This window comes from Coregonus clupeaformis, chromosome 5 (assembly GCF_020615455.1).
Source record: "Coregonus clupeaformis isolate EN_2021a chromosome 5, ASM2061545v1, whole genome shotgun sequence".
Taxonomy (NCBI): Eukaryota; Metazoa; Chordata; class Actinopteri; order Salmoniformes; family Salmonidae; genus Coregonus; species Coregonus clupeaformis.
In genome coordinates, this window is record NC_059196.1 from 12,383,709 (window position 1) to 12,408,182 (window position 24,474).

The 24,474-nt window shown below is 46.3% G+C and overlaps 1 protein-coding gene across 2 annotated transcripts in view; it reads right to left on the minus strand.

The window, feature by feature from the left end:
• The window catches only part of LOC121567086 (sodium channel subunit beta-4-like), a 38,023-nt gene extending 18,331 nt beyond the window's left edge, over window positions 1-19,692 (minus strand). For both annotated transcript variants that reach the window (XM_041877025.2, XM_041877026.2), the window contains exon 1: window positions 18,950-19,692. In XM_041877025.2, coding sequence (XP_041732959.1) covers window positions 18,950-19,043 — 94 coding nt within the window. In that variant the 5' untranslated portion in view covers window positions 19,044-19,692. The remainder of the gene's footprint in view (window positions 1-18,949) is intronic.
• Between the last annotated feature and the right edge of the window lie 4,782 nt (window positions 19,693-24,474).

Consider the following 24,474-nt stretch of genomic DNA (forward strand, 5'->3'; position numbering starts at 1 on the left):
ACGAACATATCAAGACTGTTTCAAGGACAGCTTTTTTCCATCTACGTAACATTGCAAAAATCAGAAATTTTCTGTCCAAAAATGATGCAGAAAAATTGATCCATGCATTTGTTACTTCTAGATTGGACTACTGCAATGCTCTATTTTCCGGCTACCGGATAAAGCACTAAATAAACTTCAGTTAGTGCTAAATACGGCTGCTAGAATCCTGACTAGAACCAAGAAATTTGATCATATTACTCCAGTGCTAGCTTCCCTACACTGGCTTCCTGTTAAGGCAAGGGCTGATTTCAAGGTTTTACTGTTAACCTATAAAGCGTTACATGGGCTTGCTCCTACCTATCTTTCCGAGATTGGTCCTGCCGTACATACCAATACGTACGCTACGGTCACAAGACGCAGGCCTCTAATTGTCCCTAGAATTTCTAAGCAAACAGCGGGAGGCAGGGCTTTCTCCTATAGATCTCCATTTTTATGGAACAGTCTGCCTACCCATGTGAGAGACGCAGACTCGGTCTCAACCTTTAAGTCTTTACTGAAGACTTATCTCTTCAGTAGGTCATATGATTGAGTGTAGTCTGGCCCAGGAGTGTGAAGGTGAACGGAAAGGCTGGAGCAACCGAACAGCCCTTGCTGTCTCTGCCAGGCCGGTTCCCTCTCCACTGGGGTTCTCTGCCTCTAACCCTGTTGCAGGGCTGAGTCACTGGCTTGCTGGTGCTCTTTCATGCCGTCCCCTGGGAGGGGTGCGTCACTTGAGTGGGTTGAGTTACTGACGTGATCTTCCTGTCTGGGTTGGCGCCCCCCTTGGTTTGTGCTGTGGTGGAGACCTCTGTGGGCTATACTCGGCCTTGTCTCAGGATTGTAAGTTGGTGGTTGGGGATATCCCTCTAGTGGTGCGGGGGCTGTGCTTTGGCGGAGTGGGTGGGGTTATATCCTTCCTGTTTGGCCCTGTCCGGGGTTTCTTCGGATGGGGCCACAGTGTCTCCGGACCGCTCCTGTCTCAGCCTCCAGTATTTATGCTGCAGTAGTTTATGTGTCGGGGGCTGGGGTTAGTTGGTTATACCTGGAGTACTTCTCCTGTCTTATCCAGTGTCCTGTGTGAATTTAAGTATGCTCTCTCTAATTCTCTCGTTCTCTCTTTCTCTCTGAGAACCTGAGCCCTAGGACCATACGTCAGGACTACCGGGCATGATGACACCTTGCTGTCCCCAGTCCGCCTGGCCTTGCTGCTATTCCAGTTTCAACTGTCCCTCTGCCTGCGGCTCACGAAACCCCCTACCTGTCCCAGACCTGCTGTTTTCAACTCTAAATGATCGGCTATGAAAAAGCCAACTGAGAGACCTGAGCCCTAGGACCATACGTCGGGACTACCGGCCGTGGTGACTCCTTGCTGTCCCCAGTCCGCCTGGCCTTGCTGCTATTCCAGTTTAAACTGTTCTGCCTGCGGTTATGGAACCCCTACCTGTCCCAGACCTGCTGTTTTAAACTCTAATGATCGGCTATGAAAAGCCAACTGAGATTTATTCCTGATTATTATTTGACCATGCTTGTCACTTATGAACATTTTTGAACATCTTGGCATGGTTCTGTTATAATCTCCACCCGGCACAGCCAGAAGAGGACTGGCCACCCCTCATAGCCTGGTTCCTCTCTAGGTTTCTTCCTAGGTTTTGCCTTTCTAGGGAGTTTTTCCTAGCCACCGTGCTTCTACACCTGCATTACTAGCTGTTTGGGGTTTTAGGCTGGGTTTCTGTACAGCACTTCGAGATATTAGCTGATGTAAGAAGGGCTATATAAAATAAAATTGATTGAAAATTGATTGAATCCGGAGGCGGATCGAGCGTTTCTGGATTTGAAGAGGCGATTCACCAACGCACCGATTCTCTCTCAACCGGACACGGCCCGTCAGTTCGTCGTTGAAGTGGACGCGTCTGATGTGGGAGTTGGCGCCATCCTGTCGCAGCGATGCTCCACGGACAGTAAACTCCATCCCTGCGCCTACTACTCTCGTCGCCTTTCGCCTGGAGAGGAATTACGATGTGGGTAACCGGGAGCTTCTCGCGGTGAAACTTGCCTTGGAGGAGTGGCGCCACTGGTTGGAGGGGCGGAGCAACCGTTTATGGTCTGGACGGACCACAAGAATCTTGCTTACGTGCAATCGGCTAAACGTCTCAACTCCCGTCCAGGCCAGGTGGGCGTTGTTTTTCGGACGATTCAAGTTTGCCCTGACGTTCCGACCTGGATCTAAGAACGGCAAGGCGGACGCCTTGTCCCGGATGTTCTCCAAGACGGAGGAGAGTGGGTCCAAGACCGAGACAATCCTCCCCCGGAACTGCGTCATGGGAGCAGTTATGTGGAAGATTGAGGAGGAGGTGCTGGCGGCCCTTCGACTCAGCCCGGTCCCGGTAACGGTCCATCCGGTCGGTTGTTTGTGCCTGAGTCGGTTCGTCCTGCTGTCCTCAAATGGTCCCACGCCAGCAAGATGGCTTGTCACCCTGGCGTGGCTCGGACTATGGCGTTTCTTCGCAGACGTTTTTGGTGGCCTGCCATGGCCGAGGATTCTCGGGGTTTTTGTTGCTGCCTGTCCAGTGTGTGCGCAGAATAAGAGTACCAATCGGCCCAGCTCTGGACTACTTCACCCCCTTCCTATTCCCCGGCGACCATGGTCGCATCTGGCCCCTGGACTTCGTCACGGGGTTGCCCGCTTCTGAGGGGAACACGGTCGTTCTGACTATCGTGGACAGATTCAGCAAGTTCGCCCACTTTGTGCCAATTGCCAAGCTTCCTCTGCCTCGAGACGTCCGAGATCCTGGTTAGGGAGGTTTTCAGGGTCCACGGTTTGCCCAGTGATATCGTTTCCGACCGTGGCCCTCAGTTTTACCTCTGCTGTCTGGAAGTCCTTCTGTTTGGCCATTGGAGCTACGGTCAGTCTCACATCTGGTTTTCACCCCCAATCCAATGGTCAGGCGGAGAGAGCCAACCAGAAGATGGAATCAACGCTACGCTGTCTGGTCTCTTCCAACCCCACCTCCTGGGCCTCTCAGTTGCCTTGGGTTGAGTATGCCCACAATACTCTTCCTACATCTGCCACTGGGATGTCTCCCTTCCAGTGCCTGTATGGCTATCAACCTCCCCTGTTTCCTTCTCAGGAGAAGGAGCTCTCAGTGCCTTCTGTGCAGGCCCATATTCGGCGTTGCCACCGGACCTGGCATCGGGCCAGAAAGGCACTCCTTAGAGTTTCGGACCGGTATCAGCTCCAGGCGAATCGTCGCCGGATTCCCGCTCCCACCTATACCATCGGAGATAGGGTTTGGTTGGCCACACGGGATCTTCCGTTACGGACTGAGTCTAGGAAGTTGTTGCCGAAGTTCATTGGTCCGTTTGTGGTGGAGAAGGTGATCAATCCAGTGGCAGTTCGACTCAAACTACCGAGGACGCTCAGAGTCCATCCCACCTTTCATGTCTCCTGCCTCAAGCCTGTCTTCCTCAGTCCTCTGTTGCCTCCTCCGCCTCCTCCTCCTCCTCCTCGGATGATCGGAGGTGGTCCTGCCTACACGGTGCGTCGCATCATGGATTCCAGACGGCGGGGCCGGGGTTTCCAGTATCTCGTGGACTGGGAGGGTATGGCCCTGAAGAGAGGAGTTGGATTCCGCGGCGACAGGTCCTAGACGCAGACCTCATCAGTGACTTCTACCGCCTCCATCCTGGCGCTCCGGGAAGTCCGCCGCCGGTGGCGTTCGTCGGAGGGGGGTACTGTGACGATCCCGGCTGTCTGAGTCGGGTCCGGTCTGGTGACTAGTGTTCCTGCTCGTATTCTCCAGTTTCCCGAGGGTTCGGGAACGCTCCGGGAGCGCTCTGGTTTTCCGCACCTGCATCCCATCAGCAATCTGCACACCTGGTCCTGATCATCACCCTTCTTAGGCTCTGGCCCAACATCCAGTTCCTGCCGGATCGTTAGCCATGAACAGTATGTTTGTCAGCGTATCAGCCCTTGAGTTCTAGCGTTAGTTTTGTTGTTTTGCACCTTGTTGATTTGCTGTGTACTCACCTCCGTTTTGTTCTGTCTGCAGTCTCTCACCCGGAACCTTCACCCAACCTCTGCCTGATGGTCGGCGGCTGCCGAGCCAGTACGGACCAACCACTGCACCCTCAACAACCCATCCACGCCACCCGCTCTGTTCCCTGGATTATTCAGCTTCACTCGGACTCTATAAATAAACACTCACCTTTGTCTCACGTACCGTGTCCTGGTCTGCTTCTGGGTTCTGGCTTAGTTAACCGTGACACTCTCTCTCTCTGGCCCTCTTACAGGCATACTGCTCCCTCCGCTACATCACACCAAAGCACAGTGCAGAGTGGAGGACATTGGTTTTCTTGGATCACTTCAGCTACACTGGAGAAAGCCAAGGAAAGACTGATTTGGAAGGTTTTTAGGAGTCAAGAAACTAATAAACATGGAAACATGCATACGTTATAGGTATCCAGTGTCATTTAAGGTCAACCCACCAACCCTCTCAAGAGAACGTGACTCACCTAAACAGCAGCACCACATAATGACATCAGACCCCCATTAGAACAGAACAGAATTTGGATTTCTCCGAAATACGCTATTTTCTTTTCCCAATATGTGCCCTCCCTTTGGGCGTTGCCACTTTGGGAAGAGTCAATTGAGGCAGTCTTGGCGGATTTGAACTATTGCCAAGTCTATCTTTAACTGCGGTCTAACTTAATCATAAACACTGAACGCGGAGCATAATGGTTTTGGATGCCATTATAGAGATCATGTATCTAAGCATTTTTGTTGAGAGCGTCATCCACAAGTCATTATCTTTTGAAATTGTTTCCAATTCCAGTGGGAGTATGCCATACTGTATTAGCACACATGAGGCATCATTCAACTTATTTGAAAACAGGAACACACAAAAATCCAAGTCCACAATAGACCCACATACCATAGCAAGCATCCCCCAACCCAAGGGATAGGAATTCATTAAAACATCTGCCTTCAATCAACTCCTCAGCAGGGACCCTTTGGTGTATACTTTCTATGTGCTGTATTCAGGCTCTCAAAGTACAGCCATAACTCATTTCCCTTGTAACCTATATGAGAAATCACTTGACGATTACTAGAACGTACCCTTCATAGAAAAATGAAAAATGACCCGCTTTAAAGGGCTTTCTGGTTAATTTGGACAGGTTTTAGGATACATCCAAGAAAAACGTTGATGCAGTCCTAGTAACTTCTTTTTCTAATCTACTTTATTCTCCCAAGGTACCTTCATTCATGAAGTCATCATACATGCCCTCATAACCTTGACATACATAATCCTACAGTAAATGGAAATGGCCCAACCATGGACTACCACCTAGGACTTTAGTACAGCAATTCAAATCACCACTTCAGCAGGTGTGCAATACAAAAACAAGTGCCACTGCAGTGTTTCAGTCTAACATTATAACAACGGACCACAGCAAGGAGTCTGTCATTACACGTTAATCCATGTAGTTCAATGTCGCAAACAATGCCAGTGCATAGTGTTAGTATTACAACCCATTGCTATGTATGGTAGTCCTCTGTAGCTCAATTGCTAGAGCATGGCGCTTGTAACACCAGGGTAGTGGGTTCGATCCCCGGGACCACCCATATGTAAAAATGTATGCACACATGACTGTAAGTCGCTTTGGATAAAAGCGTCTGCTAAATGGCATATCATTATTATTATTATTATTATTATTATTATTATGTCCAGGCCGTCAGCACGGTCCAGTAACACTACACATGGGAGGAGTGCTGAGTGTCCATGTGTCGTCAGAGGGGTTATGTAGCTCTGGGAAGTATGTATCTGTATGTGGGTGAGGGTTGATGACATTCAAAACTGTGTGTCACTCACTCTCACTCTGCCTGTGTGTGCTTGCCTGCCTGCCTGCCTGTGCGTGTGGGGGAGGGGGGAGGGGGGATTCTTACGGTATTGGCAGGGCTGTAATAACTATTCGGCCAGTAAGAGTGGCATGTGTCTGAAGAGGTTATGACATCAGACCGGGGTGTGGGTGCAGGTATTGGCAGGGGTAGCTTAAGACGAGTATGGTTATGAACACCAAGGCAGTTTAAATAATAAGACCGTCTACGTTGGACTTTAAAATGACAAAGTTGGACTTTGTTATAGGAGACAAACAGGCTCATGGCCAAATGTCAAAGAGTAAACTAAAGCTCAACATCTGAACAGCCTTGTGGTGTTGAGGTCTCTGAGACAAGACTGTTGGTCAGGTAATCAAGCCAGAATGAGAAGGAGACGTAGATGGAGACAGGGGCATCCCTCTAATCCCATTCACACTCTGACAATAATAAATGATCTACTCTCCCTGGTTCCAGCCACTTCGTCTAGTTCTGCTGAGCTATGTCTTTAACATTCACTGCTGCTGGCTGGGAACGTTGTTACTCCACGGTTGTTTCAGATCTGTGTGACCCTACATGCTATTCATGACTATACAGAGTAAAATCATACATGATAAATAATACTGCATCTAAAGGCTTTAGCATTACATCCACATAAAATGGGATGGGTTGTGGTGGGTTTGCAGGAAATTGATCACTTCCCAATGCCATTTCTATTCACAACAACATAACAAGCCAACATCACAAGCCATACCAAAGAACCTCTAAAAAGGCCATGCCCTTAGTTTTAGTGGGGCTAAGAGGACAGGTGCAGCTAGGAAGAGAGAGGACTCCCCCCCTTACCCCGTTGTAACCCCTAGAGTCAAATGCTACACCATAATACATGGTCAAAGTCTTGACCTCCAAAGGCTAGGCATGCCAGTGCATTATCTCAGGAGTCTATACACCACAGGTATTTATAGGATGTCATGTGTGTGTACATTATTTGAACGGCATAAAATCCACTGTATTGCATATCCAACAGATATCCACCGGGGTAGTTTACATGGCTATTTCAGAGATAAAGCATCAAAACCCCTCCAGGAATTAAATGCCTTGGTAATGGTCAAAGTTATCTGATAGCAGACCCAACCACATATCCACCCAGTCTGCCCTGCAAACGTGACTTCATATAGGGAGCTGAATGTAGCTTCAAGTTACACACACACTCTTAGAAAAAAAAGTTACAATCAAATCAAATCAAATGTTCTTGGTTGCGTACACATATTTTTACAGATGTTATCGCAGGTGCAGCGAAATGCTTGTGTTTCTAGCTCCAAAAGTACAGTAATACCTAACAATACAATAAAAAAATAATAATAATAATACAAATATGACCAATGTCAGAATATAAATATATATGTATATGATGGTGTGTATAGACAGCATGGACAGTATATGAATAGAAAAGGTGTGTACAGCAGTAGTTATATGGGATGAGCCTTGACCAGAATACAGTATATACATATGAAGTGGATAAAACAGTATGTAAACATTATTAAAGTGACCAGTGTTCAATGACTATGTACAGTGCCTTCGGAAAGTATACAGACCCCTTGACTTTTTCCACATTTTCTTAGGTTACAGCCTTATTCTAAAATTGATTAAATTGTTTTTTTCCCACCTCAATCTACACACAACACCCCATAATGACAAAGCAAAAACAGGTTTTTAGAAATGTTAGCAAATATATTACTAATAAAAAACGAAAATATCACATTTACATAAGTATTCCGACCCTTTACTCAGTACTTTGTTGAAGCACCTTTGGCAGGGATTACAGCCTTGAGTCTTCTTGGGTATGACGCTACAAGCTTGGTACACCTGTATTTGGAGAGTTTCTCCCATTCTTCTCTGCAGATCTTCTCAAGCTGTGTCAGGTCGTTGTCCTGTTGGAAGGTGAACGTTCACCCCAGTCTGAGGTCCTGAGCGCTCTGGAGCAGGTTTTCATCAAGGATCTCTCTGTACTTTGCTCCGTTCATCTTTGCCTCGATCCTGACTAGTCTTCCAGTCCCTGCCGCTGAAAAACATCCCCACAGCATGATGCTGCCACCACCATGCTTCACCGTAAGGATGGTGCCAGGTTTCCTCCAGACGTGACGCTTGGCATTCAGGCCAAATGGTTCAATCTTGGTTTCATCAGACCAGAGAATCTTGTTTCTCATGGTCTGAGTGTCTTTAGGTCCCTTTTGGCAAACTCCAAGTGGGCTGTCATGTGCCTTTTACTGAGGAATGGCTTCCGTCTGGCTACTCTACAATAAAGGCCTGATTGGTGGAGTGCTACAGAGATGGTTGTCCTTCAGGAAGGTTCTCCCATCTCCACAGAGGAACTCTGTCATTGTGACCATCGGGTTCTTGGTCACCTTCCTGACCAAGGCCCTTCTCCCCCGATTGCTCAGTTTGGTCATTATGGGGTATTGTGTGTAGATTGATGAGGATCTTTTATTTATTTAATCCATTTTAGAATAAGGCTGTAACATAACAAAATGTGGAAAATGTAAAGCGGTCTGAATACTTTCCGAAGGCACTGTACATAGGGCAGCAGTCTCTAAGGTGCAGGGTTGTGTACCGGGTGGTTGCTGGCTAGTAACAGTAACTAAGTTCAGGGCAGGGTACTGGGTGGAGGCCGGCTAGTGGTGACTATTTAACAGTCTGATGGCCTGGAGATAAAAGTTGTTTTTCAGTGTGTCATAAGGTCAAATCAATATATTGTGTTGTAGGTTTTATGATGCTTGTTTTATAACCAAAGTAGATAGTTTTAAGATAGTTTTATACATCAGTTGGGGTCTCTATAAGCTACAATATGAGGTCCTAAACCTAGCATGAAAGTGCATCCTTGTAGCTGTGTGGGCTAATATTGTAATGAATACTCGGACAGAGTGGTAAGATCCAATCGCAGAATAGCGATGCTTTATTAGAGTACAGACAAGGGAATAGCTTAATCGTGGTCGGGCGGGCTGTGGTCAAAACCGGGCCAGGCATAGACAGGCAGAGGTACCAAGGGAGCGGGCTTAGTCGTAGTCGAGGGCACAGGCACAGGATCAGAGGACAGTAATCACTGGGGTAGACAAGCAGAGGATTAAGCAATTCGGGGAGTCAAACAACAAGGCACAGGTCGGATACACGGGTAATCAAAAACAGCAAACTCTCTCTCTCTCTCGGAACAAAACGCTTAGCAAGTCACAAAGGAACAATACCTCGCACCAACTGAACTTCTGAGCACACCTTATATCCTGCCCTAATTACGGACAGGTGTGCTCAGAACTCAGGTGAACCAGATCGAGTCTGATGACTCCCCCTCTCTGTAGATCGGGGAAGTGTCAGACTCTGTCTAGACCCAGCCAACCCCCGATCCCTTACAGTATCCCCCTCCCCAGGGCCGGCTCCTGACGGCCTTCTACCTCTACCGGGTGGTCTTCCTCTGGGTTGGTGTCCGGGATGATCTGGGTGTTCAGCGTGGAAAGTGGCCTTGAGAGCGGGGTCTAGTATGTCCTTAGCAGGGACCCAGGACCGTTCCTCAGGTCCATATCCCTCCCAGTCCACGAGATATTCGATGCCCCTCGTCTCCGTCTTGACTCCAGTATCTCGTGGACTGTATAGGTGGTGTCCTGTTCATCTTCCAAAGGTGGTGTAGTAGGTTGTTGAGCGATTGGTGGGTACATCGGGCTATAATGGACAGGTTTCAACAGGGAGACGTGGAACGTAGGATTTATCCTGTAGTGTCGAGGGAGTAACAGACGGTAGGTGACAGGGTTAATACGTCTCTGTACCTTGAAAGGACCAATGTACCTGGGTTGGAGCTTCTTGCAGCTCCGTCGGAACCGCAGGTCTCGGGTAGACAGCCACACTCGTTGCCCGGGTTGATAAGTGGGAGTAGGTCTCCGGCGTCGGTCGGCGTAGGTCTTTTGCTGTTGTGAGGCTTGACTGAGATGTTGATGGGCCGTCTCGCAGACCTGCGCACTCCGACGGAACCACTCGTCCACCGCCGGTACCATCCCTGATGCGGTATCCCACGGGAACAGGGGTGGTTGATACCCTAGAACACACTGGAAGGGCGTTAGGCGTAGGGAGGTGTGAATGAGTGAGTTCTGAGCATACTCTACCCAAGGAAGGAATCGGCTCCACTCTTGCGGCTGCCGCGAACATTGTTGCCGTAGATATTTCCCAATTTCCTGGTTGAGCCGTTCGGTCTGCCCATTGGCCTGGGGATGATATCCGGAGGTTAGGCTAAACGAGATGCCCAAGCGTTCGCAGAAGGCCTTCCATACCCGGGATACAAACTGGGGTCCCCGGTCGGAAACAATATCCTCCGGGACACCAAACTGCCGGAACACCTGGGTAAACATAGTCTCAGCCATCTGAGTGGCGTTAGGCAAACGGGTCATGGGTACTAACCGGCACATCTTGGAGAAACGATCGATGACCACGAGAATTACAGTATGGCCCTCTGATTCTGGTAGGTCGGTAACAAAGTCCATGGCAATGTGCGACCAGGGTTGTTGAGGAGTTGGCAATGGCATCAGCTTACCCTCCGGTAGTGCACGAGGTACCTTGGACTGAGCACATACTGGACAGGATAAGACATAGTCTCTGACGTCATCTGTGAGGGAATCCCACCAGTATTTTCGGCTGATGAGTCGTGCAGTTCGAGTGATTCCGGGATGACCAGATCCCAGCGACGTGTGGCACCATTCCATCAGTTGAGGTCGAAGCGGAGCTGGTACAAACACCTTTGACTCCGGGGTTTCTGGAGGGGCTGGTTCCGATTGTAGGCTCTCCTGAATAGTGTCATCGATAGCCCACCTCACAGGACCAGCACGGCAACTCCTGGGGAGGATAGGTTCTGGTTTCACGGGTCTTTCCGCGCGCTCGAACCGTCGGGAAAGCGCATCCGCCTTACCATTCTTGGACCCGGGGATATAAGAGACAGTGAATCGGAAACGGTTGAAGAATAAAGACCACCTTGCCTGTCGGGAGTTCAGTCGTTTAGCACTGTGAAGATACTCCAGGTTGCGGTGGTCCGTGAGCACTTGGAACGGATGCTCTCCTCCCTCCAACCAATGTCTCCACTCCTCCAGTGCTAACTTCACCGCCAGTAGTTCACGATTACCCACGTCGTAGTTCTGCTCGGCCGAATTCAGTTTCTTTGAAAAGAAAGCACAGGGTCGTGATTTAGGCGGCTCACCTTGGCGTTGGGATAACACGGCTCCCACTCCAACCTCCAAGGCGTCCACTTCCACGATAAACGGCAAGGTAGGGTCCGGCTGACATAGAATGGGAGCGGTGGTAAAGCGTTGCTTCAACGTTTCAAACGCACGCACTGCCCCCGTCCGTCCAGTTCAGACCGCGACCCTTGTAGCTGGTCATCACCGACAGGGGAGCTGCGGTGATGCTGAAATTACGCACTAACCGTCTATAGTAATTGGCAAACCCCAAGAATCTCTGGAGCTCTTTCACCATCTGGGGTTGAGGCCAATCTTGTACCGCTTGTACCTTGGATGCATCCAGTTTAACCCCGTCGGGAGTGAGTATGGCCCCAAGGAAGGAAATCGTGGTGACATGGAATTCACTCTTTTCTGCCTTCACGAACAGAGAGTGGTGTAGGAGCCGATCCAGAACCTGTCGTACATGGGACACATGTTCACTCAGAGAGTTAGAATAGATTAGGATGTCATCAATGTACACTATCACAAAGCGATCAATCATGTCCCTGAAAATGTCATTCATGAACGCCTGGAATACTGAGGGCGCGTTGGTAAGTCCATAGGGCATGACACAATATTCATAGTGTCCTCGATGCGTGATGAAGGCGGTCTTCCATTCATCCCCTTCTCTAATGTGCACCAGATTGTACGCACTCCTGAGGTCCAGTTTACTGTAGATAGAGGCCTGCCCCACCTGCTCGAGGGCTGCTGGGATCAAAGGAAGAGGGTAACGATTTTTTATGGTAATATCGTTCAAACCTCGATAGTCTATACAAGGACGCAGTCCGCCATCCTTTTTCTTCACGAAGAAAAAACTGGATGCGGCGGGAGACGTAGATGGGCGAATGGCCCCTTGCTGTAGCGCCTCATCAACATACTTGCTCATCGATTCTCGTTCCGGCTGTGACAACGGGTAGATTCTTCCACGAGGAGGTGTAGCCCCGGATAGCAGATCAATCGCACAGTCCCAGGCCCGATGAGGTGGTAATACGGTAGCCCTCTCCTTGGAGAACACCTGCGCGTAATCCTGTTATTCTGTTGGCACAACAGTAGACACCGCACCCTGCGCATCCTCCACAGTAGACGTTTTGCAAGGTAACTTAAGGCACTTGGCCCTACATACCTCACTCCAAGCTGTGATATCGCCAGATTTCCAGGAGATGACCGGATCATGGGAGACGAGCCAGGGGTGGCCGAGAACTAGCGGCTCCCGTGGAGCGGAGATGACGAACAAAATGATGTCCTCATGGTGTATGAAGCCCACTTGTAACTTGATTACCTCAGTACGGTGCGTAATGAACCCCATGCCCATGGGCTCACCGTCTAGCGCGTTGACTCGCAGGGGAGGTTGAATTGGGATAAGTTGAACTCCCAATTCCTCAGCGAGACCCATATCCAGAAAACTGGCAGCCGCTCCGGAATCAATAAGACCCTCCAACCTGCGCACTTTCTCTCCGACCGATAAGGTAACTGGCACATACATTTGTTTAGAGGTAATGTTGAACACTTGAGTCTCACTCACCGGTTTGGCAGTTCCCAGGCGATATCCTGGGTTACGGTTTGGGCGTACCGGACATTGATGAACGAAATGACCCGACTGACCACAATACAGGCATAGTCCGTCTTGCCGACGTTGTTGTCTCACCGAATCTTGTAGGGGTGACCGTCCCAGTTGCATAGGTTCCTCCTCAGATTCTCTCCTCCGCTCTGTCGATTGCGTAGGACCAGTGACCGAGGGCTCCCGGACTGTGGATACCTTATGTCAGATTATCAATAGAGATGGCTATTTTGATAAACTCATGTAGCACAGTGATATCTCCTCGACAAGCCAACTCAGTCTGTACGTCTTTGCGCAGCCCTCTTCGGAAAACGGTGAGCAAAGCAGTCTCGCTCCATCCGCTACCAGCTGCTATAGTACGGAACTCCAAAGCGTAGTCGGCTACTGTGCGACGGCCCTGCTGAAGTTCGCATAGTTGGTCTCCCACACTACGCCCAGATACTGGGTGGTCGAACACCTCTTTGAACAGTCTTTTGAACTGAACTTCCGCATTCAACTCGGAGACCTCAGCTGCCCAAAGCACAGTAGCCCAATCCAGTGCTCTTCCCGTTAGCAGAGAAATCATGAAATCCACCCTGCTACGGTCATCGGGAAACATAGTACGATTATACGACATATACAGGGACGTCTGGAGTAGAAACCCCTGACATTTGCCAGGTTCCCCGTCGTACCTTGTCTGTAGAGAAATCGGAGGTGCATGACGAGGACTGACCGTGCTTGGGGTGGTGCCTTCAGCCGCACCAGCGTTGAGTAGTTGCAGGAGTTCATCCATCCGTTTCTCCTGTATCTCCCATCGCCTCTGTAATTCCGCTGGATCCATGGTATTGGCGAGGTATTCTGTAATGAATACTCGGACAGAGTGGTAAGATCCAATCGCAGAATAGCGATGCTTTATTAGAGTACAGACAAGGGAATAGCTTAATCGTGGTCGGGCGGGCTGTGGTCAAAACAGCAAACTCTCTCTCTCTCTCGGAACAAAACGCTTAGCAAGTCACAAAGGAACAATACCTCGCACCGACTGAACTTCTGAGCACACCTTATATCCTGCCCTAATTACGGACAGGTGTGCTCAGAACTCAGGTGAACCAGATCGAGTCTGATGACTCCCCCTCTCTGTAGATCGGGGAAGTGTCAGACTCTGTCTAGACCCAGCCAACCCCCGATCCCTTACAAATATAGTCAAAATGTTTGCCTTGGGGTAAGTTGAGCCAATGGCCATGGGGCAAGTTGAGCCAATGGCCACCAGACCCCATACAAATTATGATTACATTTTGTCAGTGCTATGCATAATATGCATAGTATTTTTGAAATATGTCATGCATATGAACTCAGACATGCCCTGTGTATGCATATGTAAAACAAGCAGCGGTTTAACCCCCTTGAGGTTCATGAGAGTGTAGCCAAGGAAATGAGAGAAGGGAAGAAGTCCATTCGAGCAGCAGCAAATTATGAAAAAATAGACTGAATGACACTGAAGGGGTATATTGACAAAAAATTAAACAAACATGTACTTGTGCGAAAGAGAGGCTATGACAGAGTAGCAGAGACACACAAGGTCTTATCTGATGACATGGAGTCTGAGCTTGCTAAACATATCAAGAATTTTTCAGACCAGTTTCATCCCACTGGGCACAAATGTCAATTCAACGTCTATTCTAACTTGGTTCAACGTAATTTCATTGAATTGACATTGAAATGACATGGAAACAACGGTGATTCAACCAGTGTGTGCCCAGTGGGATGGGGTTAGAAGCCTCAAATGCAGAGAACTTGCCTACGAATTGGCACATTGAAACAACATCGATGTCCCAGACAACTGGTCAAGAAATGGAAGGGTAAGTGATATTGAACAGAGAGATCTATATCTGAATGTAGGCCAAGAGACCACTTTTTTTGGACAAGCTATGTTTTCAAAACTGTTATGTTTACATGAATTCTGATTATTTCCAGGGATACACAACATCCTGAACTATATGTAGATATATTTGTTAGAAAGAAAACTATATTTCCCTTGACATAGTGATGCTGAATGTAAAAAATAGCTCAACTCACCCCACTCTCCCCTACATGAATTACCCATTAGTCTTGCTGAGGGTGAGAGTTGTTTTCTCCATTAGACTTACGGGAAAAATAGATGACATTTGTAATGCCAGAACAGATGTTGGCTATTTCATGACTGCTCTCTCACTTCAAGCGCAAACAAACAAACAGATGAGAAGGGGCTTGGTTTTTCATCAGGACTGCACTGCCCTTAGTAAAGATGCAATCCAGGATCTTAAAGATGCAATACGCAGAAATCGCTCCGCCATTTCCTGGTTGAAAAAATTCTAATAGTTAGTCTAATTTCAGTTTATGTGACAAAACAAGCATTCAAAATGTAGAGAATCATTGTACCATCTAAACTGCTGTGAAATATTTATTCATTATTCCAAAATATTTTATTTTCAGCTGTTTGAAGCTGGTGTACAGAACCAAAAGTAAAAGATGCAAAAATGAAACTTAAGAACGAGAAGCATAGAAATAGCGCACATAGAACTGATCTACCGCTTCTTAGACTTGCTTTCAACGAGAATGACAGATATATACACTACCAGTCAAAGGTTTTAGAACACCTACTCATTCAAGGATTTTTCTTTATTTTTACTATTTTCTACATTGTAGAATAATAGTGAAGACATGAAAACTATGAATCATGTAGTAACCAAAAAAGTATTAAATAAATCAAAATATATTTTATGTTTGAGATTCTTCAAATAGCCACCCTTTTCCTTGATGATAGCTTTACACACTCTTGGCATTCTCTCAGCCAGCTTCATGAGGTAGTCACCTGGAAAGCATTTCAATTAACGTGTGCCTTTTTAAAAGTTAATTTGTGGAATTTATTTCCTTAATGCGTTTGAGCCAATCAGTTGTGTTGTGACAAGGTAGGGAGGGGTATACAGAAGATTGCCCTATTTGGTAAAAGACCAAGTACATATTATGGCAAGAACAGCTCAAATAAGCAAAGAGAAACGACAGTCCATCATTACTTTAAGACATGAAGGTCAGTCAATCCGGAACATTTCAAGAACTTTGAAAGTTTCTTCAAGTGCAGTCGCAAAAACCATCAAGCGCTGTGAAATTACTGGCTCTCATGAGGACCGACACAGGAATGGAAGACCCAGAGTTACCTCTGCTGCTGCGGATAAGTTCATTAGAGTTACCAGCCTCAGAAATTGCAGCCCAAATAAATGCTTCACAGAGTTCAGGTAACAGACACATCTCAACATCAACTGTTCAGAGGAGACTGTGTGAATCAGGCCTTCATGGTCGAATTACTGCAAAGAAACCACTACTAAAGGACACCAATAATAAGAAGAGACTTGCTTGGGCCAAGAAACACGAGGAATGGACATTAGACCGGTGGAAATGTGTCCTTTGTCTGGAGTCCAAATTTGAGATTTTTGGTTCCAACCGCCGTGTCTTTGTGAGATGCGGTGTGGGTGAACGGATTATCTCCGCATGTGTATTTCCCACCGTAAAGCATGGAGGAGGAGGTGTTATGGTGTGGGGGTGCTTTGCTGGTGACACTCTCTGTGATTTATTTAGAATTCAAGGCACACTTAACCAACATGGCTACCACAGCATTCTGCAGCGATACACCATCCCATCTGGTTTGGGCTTAGTGGTATCATTTGTTTTTCAACAGGACAGTGACCCAACACACCTCCAGGCTGTGTAAGGGCTATTTTACCAAGAAGGAGAGTGATGGAGTGCTGCATCAGATGACCTGGCCTCCACAATCCCCCAACCTCAACCAAATTGAGATGGTTTGGGATGAGTCGGACCGCAGAGTGAAGGAAAAGCAGCCAACAAGTGCTCAACATATGTGGGAACTCCTTCAAGACTGTTAGAAAAGTTTTCCAGGTGAAGCTGGTTGAGAGAATGCCAAGAGTTTGCAAAGCTGTCATCAAGGCAAAGGGTGGCTATTTGAAGAATCTCAAATATGAAATATATTTTGATTTTTTTTAACACTTTTTTGGTTACTACATGATTCCATATGTGTTATTTCATAGTTTTGATGTCTTCACTATTATTCTACAATGTAGAAAATAGTAAAAATAAAGAAAAACCCTTGAATTAGTAGATGTTCTAAAACCTTTGACCAGTAGTTTATTTCACATTTCTATGTGAATTTGGTCAGGTCGCCCAAAAAGTGACATATTGCAACTTTTAGCACAACAAATTCGTAACATATGGTACGAATTGGATTTGTAACATATCATACGAATTGCAAAGAAAGCATTAAAAAAAAAATCTGGATGTAACATATCATACGAAATGGATGATATAGTACACAATTGGATGACGTAGTACACAAAAAACGGGGACCACATTTGGAAGGACAAGTCTCCCAGCTAACATCTCTCATGCTGTAGTCTAATAGTCTCTCTCTCCACTCTGCCAATATAGAACGACCATAGGACCTAATTATATAACTGCCGGGCCATTATATGTGACATATTGACGCACAAACGTTCCAGCAACATTATAGAACCTTCCCTGGTCTCTGATGGATGTCTCGAGGGGGTGATGGCTTGCCCTAGACCTGGCTGGTCAATATGTAAACCCAATCTGTTTTGTTGGAGGTTAAACCCCTCCGCTATAAGCTAGGGGTTTACATATGAACATGCACATTAACCCTTCGCCCCCCCAGCTATAGAAAAAATACCTGCCGTAGTATTAAAGCCTGTACTTCACCTTGAAACCGCCGGGCAGATAATCCAGAGAAAACTGGCCAAGGATACACACAGGCAAGAGAGGTTACTTCTAATGTCATGTCACATTCCATCTCAAAGAAATATGCAAATGAAAAGCCTATTTATTATCGGTAGCTCTCTGCTGTGGCAGCCGCCTTTTTTGTGCAATCTTGTGATCTTGCTCTTATTTGATCGGTGGGTTGATGTCAGTGTGAAAAAGGCACTCACCTCAAAAGATGCTGAGGAGTCTTAGGTTATCACACTATAACAAACTGATATGATAAGGTGTGGATTCTCAAATACATAGGGCATAGTTTTTGTCTAAAGCTTGAGTAACTATATTGTATTACTGTACATTATATAGCACTATATGTTGAAACAATATGCAATATGATACAATGCAATATGTGGCAGTCAGGTACTCTACTACAAAGCAAACCTATACAGCAATTTGTATCATAATATAGCATATCACTCAGACATATAAATATAGGGTACCATGTGGTTACTGGACCATTCTTAGTGGACACACTAGTCTGTACGTAGCTAAACAAACATGTTAAAAGGATAATTTAAAAAAAGCAGGAAGAAGACTGGGGAGAATGAGAATGGATGGATATCCTGCGATTTGAGTAGTTATTGATCCAACCGTCTCATTATCTGACTTTAAACAAATATTAATAAAATATATTTTCCCCAAAATATATAAATACAAAATATGATATTCCTCCATACATTCCTATACACTTCCCTCACTGTATTAAGACCTTACACTTAATCTCATCAGCTGTATGAGTTAAATATGTCCCTGATTAAGTGACATGTGTAAATGTTCCGTGACAGAATGAAGTGCGTAGTAGAATCTGCATCACTAGTTCCTCTGATGAGAAGACAGTGTAAAGGGCTGTCTTTTGACAACTACACTGTGATCCTCACATGACAACTTCCATTCCATTGCCTCATCTAGATGTATATTGTCTTGTCCCATGGATCATTCCCTCCATTCCCCCCTAAAGATGTAAACATTAGACATTATCATACTCATTGACTTGGCAGATCCATTGGTAGTGCCCATAATTCCACTTGCCCTAAACAGGATCCATTGTTACCGGCATCCTCTTATTGACTCAGCATCTACGCCTTCATAACTCAAATTGATCCCCTCCACTCACTCTCTTAGTGAGACGTAAATTAGCAAGACGCAACACTCGCTGCCCCGACGTGGCTAAAACACACAACTCCGAGTCTCCCAATATAGAAAAGCATGAGCCATGTAACCAAATAAACCCCTGCCTTACAAGCAACAAATAAATAAGCGTGCAACCCTGTCTGCCAGCGTCAGACACATTTCTGCAAGCGCGGCAGAACCTGCAGTGATTTGGCTGGCACCCCAGGGATAGATGGAGGGAGACGGGTGCAGAGAGAGAGAGAGAGAGAGAGAGAGAGAGCAAGAGAGAGTTAGAGAGAGAGAGGGTTAAGGAGAGGAGAGGAAAATAAAGTCAGCTTTTGGACTCACCGAGCAGAAGTGTGACGACAACACTGGCGTGGACGGTGTCTCCTGAGCGCAAACACCTGGACATAGAAAACCTGCCACTTCCTTTGGACTCCATATCCTTCTGCGTCCGTCTGGCAATCTGTCCGTCCGTCTGATTATCTGTCTGTCTGTCTGTCTGCCCCTGGATACACACTCTGGGTGTGTGTGTGTTGGCTGGAGCAAGCAGGGGTGTGGGTGGGATAGAGGGGAGGGGTATGGCGAGGTGGGACGCAAAGCGAGCAAAGAAAAATAGCAAGACTCCTGCTGTGAGTGTCTCCCTCTTCTTCTCGCCTCCTTTGCGATGAGTCCCAGAGAAGGAGAGTGAAGGAAGGCTTATTCCTGAATTATGAGTTCTGTCTACCCTTCTGTATGTGCCAGGCTGAAGACAGACTGAAAGAGAGAGTAACAGAAAGAGACAGATGAAGGGAAGGCTGCTGCACCTGATCCAGGCTTTCTCTCACTCTTTTTGCTTCAGTTCCTCTCTGTCACTCGCCGACACACTGATTATCCGCTGAATTCCTCAGCTTGAGAGCTAGAGCAGGCAGAGGAGAGCAAAAAAACTCATTCAGAGAGAGCGAGAATCTGCACCACAGAGCTATGGAGCTGTGGAGGCAGTCAGGGGATGTCAGCGTTGCCCCTGACGGAGAGCTGCATGTGGGGGGAGGGAGCGGAGAGGACAGCAGTGCCTGGAGCTCAGGCAGACAGGCAGCAGGCAGCAGGCAGTATGTCTCCCTAGCCGGCACAGGAAGGAATGAGTGGGGAGGGAGAGCCACTGCAGCAGAGGCATGGAGGACAGAGCGAGAGAGCGTGAGAGGGAAAGAGGGGAGGGGGAGGAATGGGAGAGGAGAGGGGTTGAAGGTGGGCCTTCAGCCTGATTGCATCTGGGGGCTATCTCACACACGGTGCTGGGTTCAGCCCTGCACTGGAGGGTCCTGCAATCCACCCTGTCAACCACTGCACCCGTGGCCGGGTTTAGGAGGGTTTCTCTGGGTACACTGCCATCTATACTGCCCTCCATCCTGGATCACCTCCCACCGCTCTCCATCACCTTTCCATATATTTTAGAATAATGACTTTTCCTTGAAAGCTGTTTTTATTTCTACATGTACCATTCCATGACTCATCTAATTCCCCTACATGTACCATTCCATGACTCATCTAATTCCCCCTACATGTACCATTCCATGACTCATCTAATTCCCCTACATGTACCATTCCATGACTGATCTAATTCCCCCTACATGTACCATTCCATCAGTTCACGTTCAATCCAGTTGGATTTCAAACAAAGACAGTTCATTTTTTCTCTCTGAGAGATTTCAATCCGAGGGATTCCTGCAATTTTTATTTATTTTTTATTTCACCTTTATTTAACCAGGTAAGCCAGTTGAGAACAAGTTCTCATTTACAACTGCGACCTGGCCAAGATAAAGCAAAGCAGTGCGATAAAAACAACAACACAGAGTTACATATGGGGTAAAACAAAACAAAGTCAAAAATACAACAGAAAAAAAAAATATATATATATATACAGTGTGTGCAAATGTAGCAAGTTATGGAGGTAAGGCAATAAATAGGCTATAGTGCAAAATAATTACAATTAGTATTAACACTGGAATGATAGATGTGCAAGAGATGATGTGCAAATAGAGATACTGGGGTGCAAATTAGCAAAAATAAATAACAGGTTGTAACCAGTGAAGTCACTGAGGTCAACTACCAGATCAGATGCCACGGCAGATATTTGATGAGCATGCATGCATAGTAACATGCCGTTATTGATACACGTTCAAATTGTATGGGTCTTTATAGTCCTGCTAAAACATCTCTGTCGCATCTGCTGTTTCTGCAGCAACATTGAGCGTACTTTATCACAAATGCGTTTCACTCTATCAACCAACTCTCCAAATAATGATGAAATCAAAACATACCACTAAAATAACCGTAGTTTATGAAAGGCTATCGTAATCGCAATCACGTTGATTGATTTCTGTGTGTACGTACATAATCTCCTGTACATGTTGCTTTGAACTTGACTGGCCACGTCTCACTCTCTGCCTCTCTCACCCCCCCACGCCCACCCTAACCCTGTCACCCATATGATTGACGGCCCTGAATGAATGGCCTCCACCACCTGTCACCGGTTGAGTGGGAGTAGATGTCCGGTGACCCATTCCCATGGCGGTGGGCGCTTGATGCCTGGGGGGGAACTATGTGGGTGTGTAGGGGTGTGAGAGGGGTGTGGAGATGAGGGGCGCTGCAAGGTGAGAGGTACAGAGACCCCCTAATAAAGGTCGCTGTAATTGACCTATGAGGGTTCACGTGACAGAATCCAGAGGGGCAAGGGCCAATGGTTATGTAAAGGAAGATACTGACCAAAACGCAAAATATTAAGCAATATTGTAGCCAAACATCCCCACTTTGATAAAGACATTCCCATACGCTCCACCAATACTCGACCAATACTCTTGAGTGTGTAAAGTGGTGTGTGTGTGAGCTGCTCTATATGAGGTGATTGATGCTTGTCATTCAACATGATGTAAACCTTGATCTGAGAACAGCTGTCACCCTGGCATGGGAAGTGTGTGTGTGTGAGTGCTGTGCTGTGTGTGTGAGAGTTGTGAGTGTGCATGCGTGCTTGCGTGCATGCTTGTGTGCGTGTGTGTGTGGCATGCAATACTAATAAAACAACCTCATTCAGCATAATGCAATTGTTTTAGCTGACAACGGACGTAAGGAGCTACATGAGTGGTTTGATATTTGCATATTCACTGAGGGGGGTTGTAAGGGCGATAGGGTATAAATGAAAAGAGTTTAGGGAGGATATTTGGGGGAACGGACAGCGAAGAGAGTGGCTATAGTGGATGATACATGCCCTAGTAGCTATGGAGCCCAGGACTAAGAGCAAGGAAAACAACGCAGATTCTGAACTCTGTCATTGAGCGCTGTCGCAGGACTTAAACGGAACCAACAGAACATTTAGATTTCTGAAGCACACAATGGAGTATGAGAAAGAAACGCTTATATAGATGCCCCTCACCTTGAGAAGGAGCAAAGAGTAAAGCTATGGGTGCTGAGGAGAGGGAACCATAGTGATCCTATGAAATTACTATCTGTAATTCTATGGTTGGAACAACATGAAGTGGTTGGAGGGACAAGAAAGTGACTGCTTCCTTGTACTACTGCAACTGAGGGGAGCACGATGAAGCAAACTCTTTGGCAGAGTGAGAGAGGAGGGCAGGGTTGGGCAGCAGAGGGATGCAGAGGGGAGGGGAGGAGAAGCGAGGGAGGATATGATTGGAGGACAGCTGAAGGAGAGACAGAGGAGGGAAAGTCTTCAGAGACATTTACGCATATAGAATGCACTGACCTAGCATTCACTCTCCTTGGTCTCTCTCGTTCTATCATTCCTTGCCTCTCGGGCTTTGCCTTCACTATATCCCCTCCCTTTGAGAAGGTAAAATGGTGCATCGAGCCTCGCCTACCTGAGATTTAAAAATGTGACCTTAGCCATCCCAGTAAGAACTCAGCGCGACAGAGAAAGACAGAGCTGCTCTGCTCCCCCTCTCTCCCTCACCATCCCTCTCTCCCTGCCTCCCTCCCTTCCACCCTCTGCTTCTCCCCCTCCCTCTCTCTATCACACACACACGTTCTCTCTTCCTCGTAGCAGCCGGTGAATGTACAGAGCTCAGAGTAAGGCCTAAATGCGAGGACATGGATGAGAATAGGGTGGGCCGTAGTTCTCATTTTTGCTCCTTCGTTATACTCTTTGTTTTGCATGTGTGGTGTCAGTTGTTGACAGAAAGACCGTTTTATTTATTTGTTTTCTGCCATGGGGACCTTGACAAGGTGAGTGACCATCTTGTCTGAAGTTTTGAACCACTATGTTGTGGCACTGGTGAAATGTTGTAGCCACACATTCCTAATTATAGCTATACTACTGTGTGTTCAGTGTTTTGCATTGGGTGATGGTAATCAAATGTGTGTTTATTTGTATGGGTGATTGCTGTACGTGTGTTGTAAAATAAAATTATGACCGGTTCTGGAGGTAGTCCAAATTGTATCTTCTTGTGTAGCGGCTGGCAGTGACATCATTGTGTAAGGACCGATACTGTGTGTACCTATAAGTTCTGATAGAGGCATTACTTGCTTTATTGCAGTTATCTGTTTAACAGGCAGTATTGCACATGTAGTGAATTAAGCAAAACATTTCAATATTTGTGAACAAGCATAATTTGCTACAATGACTACAATATTTTAAGAATCATGAAAACAACAATACATTCAACTTTGTATTCTTACGGTAAGCAATTGTAAGCTGAATCCTCTCAGGTGACCTCTCAAGATTACCTCAGTATCTTAATTTTCAGCTCTGTGTGGTGTGCTTTTATGTGGGATAGTAAGAGTTTGCATGGCATGTTATTACTATAGTGTATGTAAACTGCATTCAACCTCTGTTTGTGGCATACATAATTGAAAAGACCTGTCTCAAGTGAGATTGACATGTATGACTACTAAGAACTTGACAAACGTACTGTTCAGTGAGATGTACTGCAGTGTTCATGTTGGTGTATTTAGAAGTTGGAGTCAGTATGACTGTTGTAGAGAAATTGAGTACAGTATATCAGAGATTCAATAACTCCATGATTTTGATGGGATACTCTAAGACATCACCGTGACAAATGTTTACCGATGACATTTTTTGGGCCAAACATTGACCCCAAAATCTGATGATTTGACTGACGTACAAATCTGATCGGTGCCTGATTGATGCCAGGATAAACATGTTTGATCAATCTTGGTACAGCACTAAAATTAAAACATCTGGGCTGTAAGAGTCACAGCTTGTTTTTCTGATGGACATGATCCGTTACAATTGGCCGCAAACTTTGAATGGACACAATGCATTTTGGGAAGTCTTCTGTAGACAAACTTTTTTTGCTAGACAGGGTTTACAACTAGTTGTCTTGTCATGTCATCATGGTGGATTCAAGCTTTTATGCTTGTGATGGGTAAGTTGTTATGTGTATTGATGGCTAACCCACTAACAATTTGACCACACCACAATCATCAAGATAGACAAGTAAAGATACACTGACGTGGTTGTTTTAAAGCAGTTAACAGTATTATTCTGAGGTGTTTGGATACACTGACGTGGTTGTTTTAAAGCAGTTAACACTACTATTCTGAGGTGTTTGGATACACTGACGTGGTTGTTTTAACCTCTTAAGGCCCAAGCTATTTTTTTACATGCATTTTTTATTTCTCTTTGCTATTTGGGCTTATTGGAACCTAATTAGAATAAAAACTAAGTATCATCTTTTGATATGATGTACTTTTAGAGAAAAATGATGTCCACATATGTGGATTCATGGTCCGAATTGAATTAGGCTAACATTTTCAACACAACTAATTTAAGTATGTATGTATGTATTTAGTGATTTAATTGTTATTTATTTCATTGGGACCATGTACAGCTTTTTAGCTGCATCAGAGCTAGCTTTTTT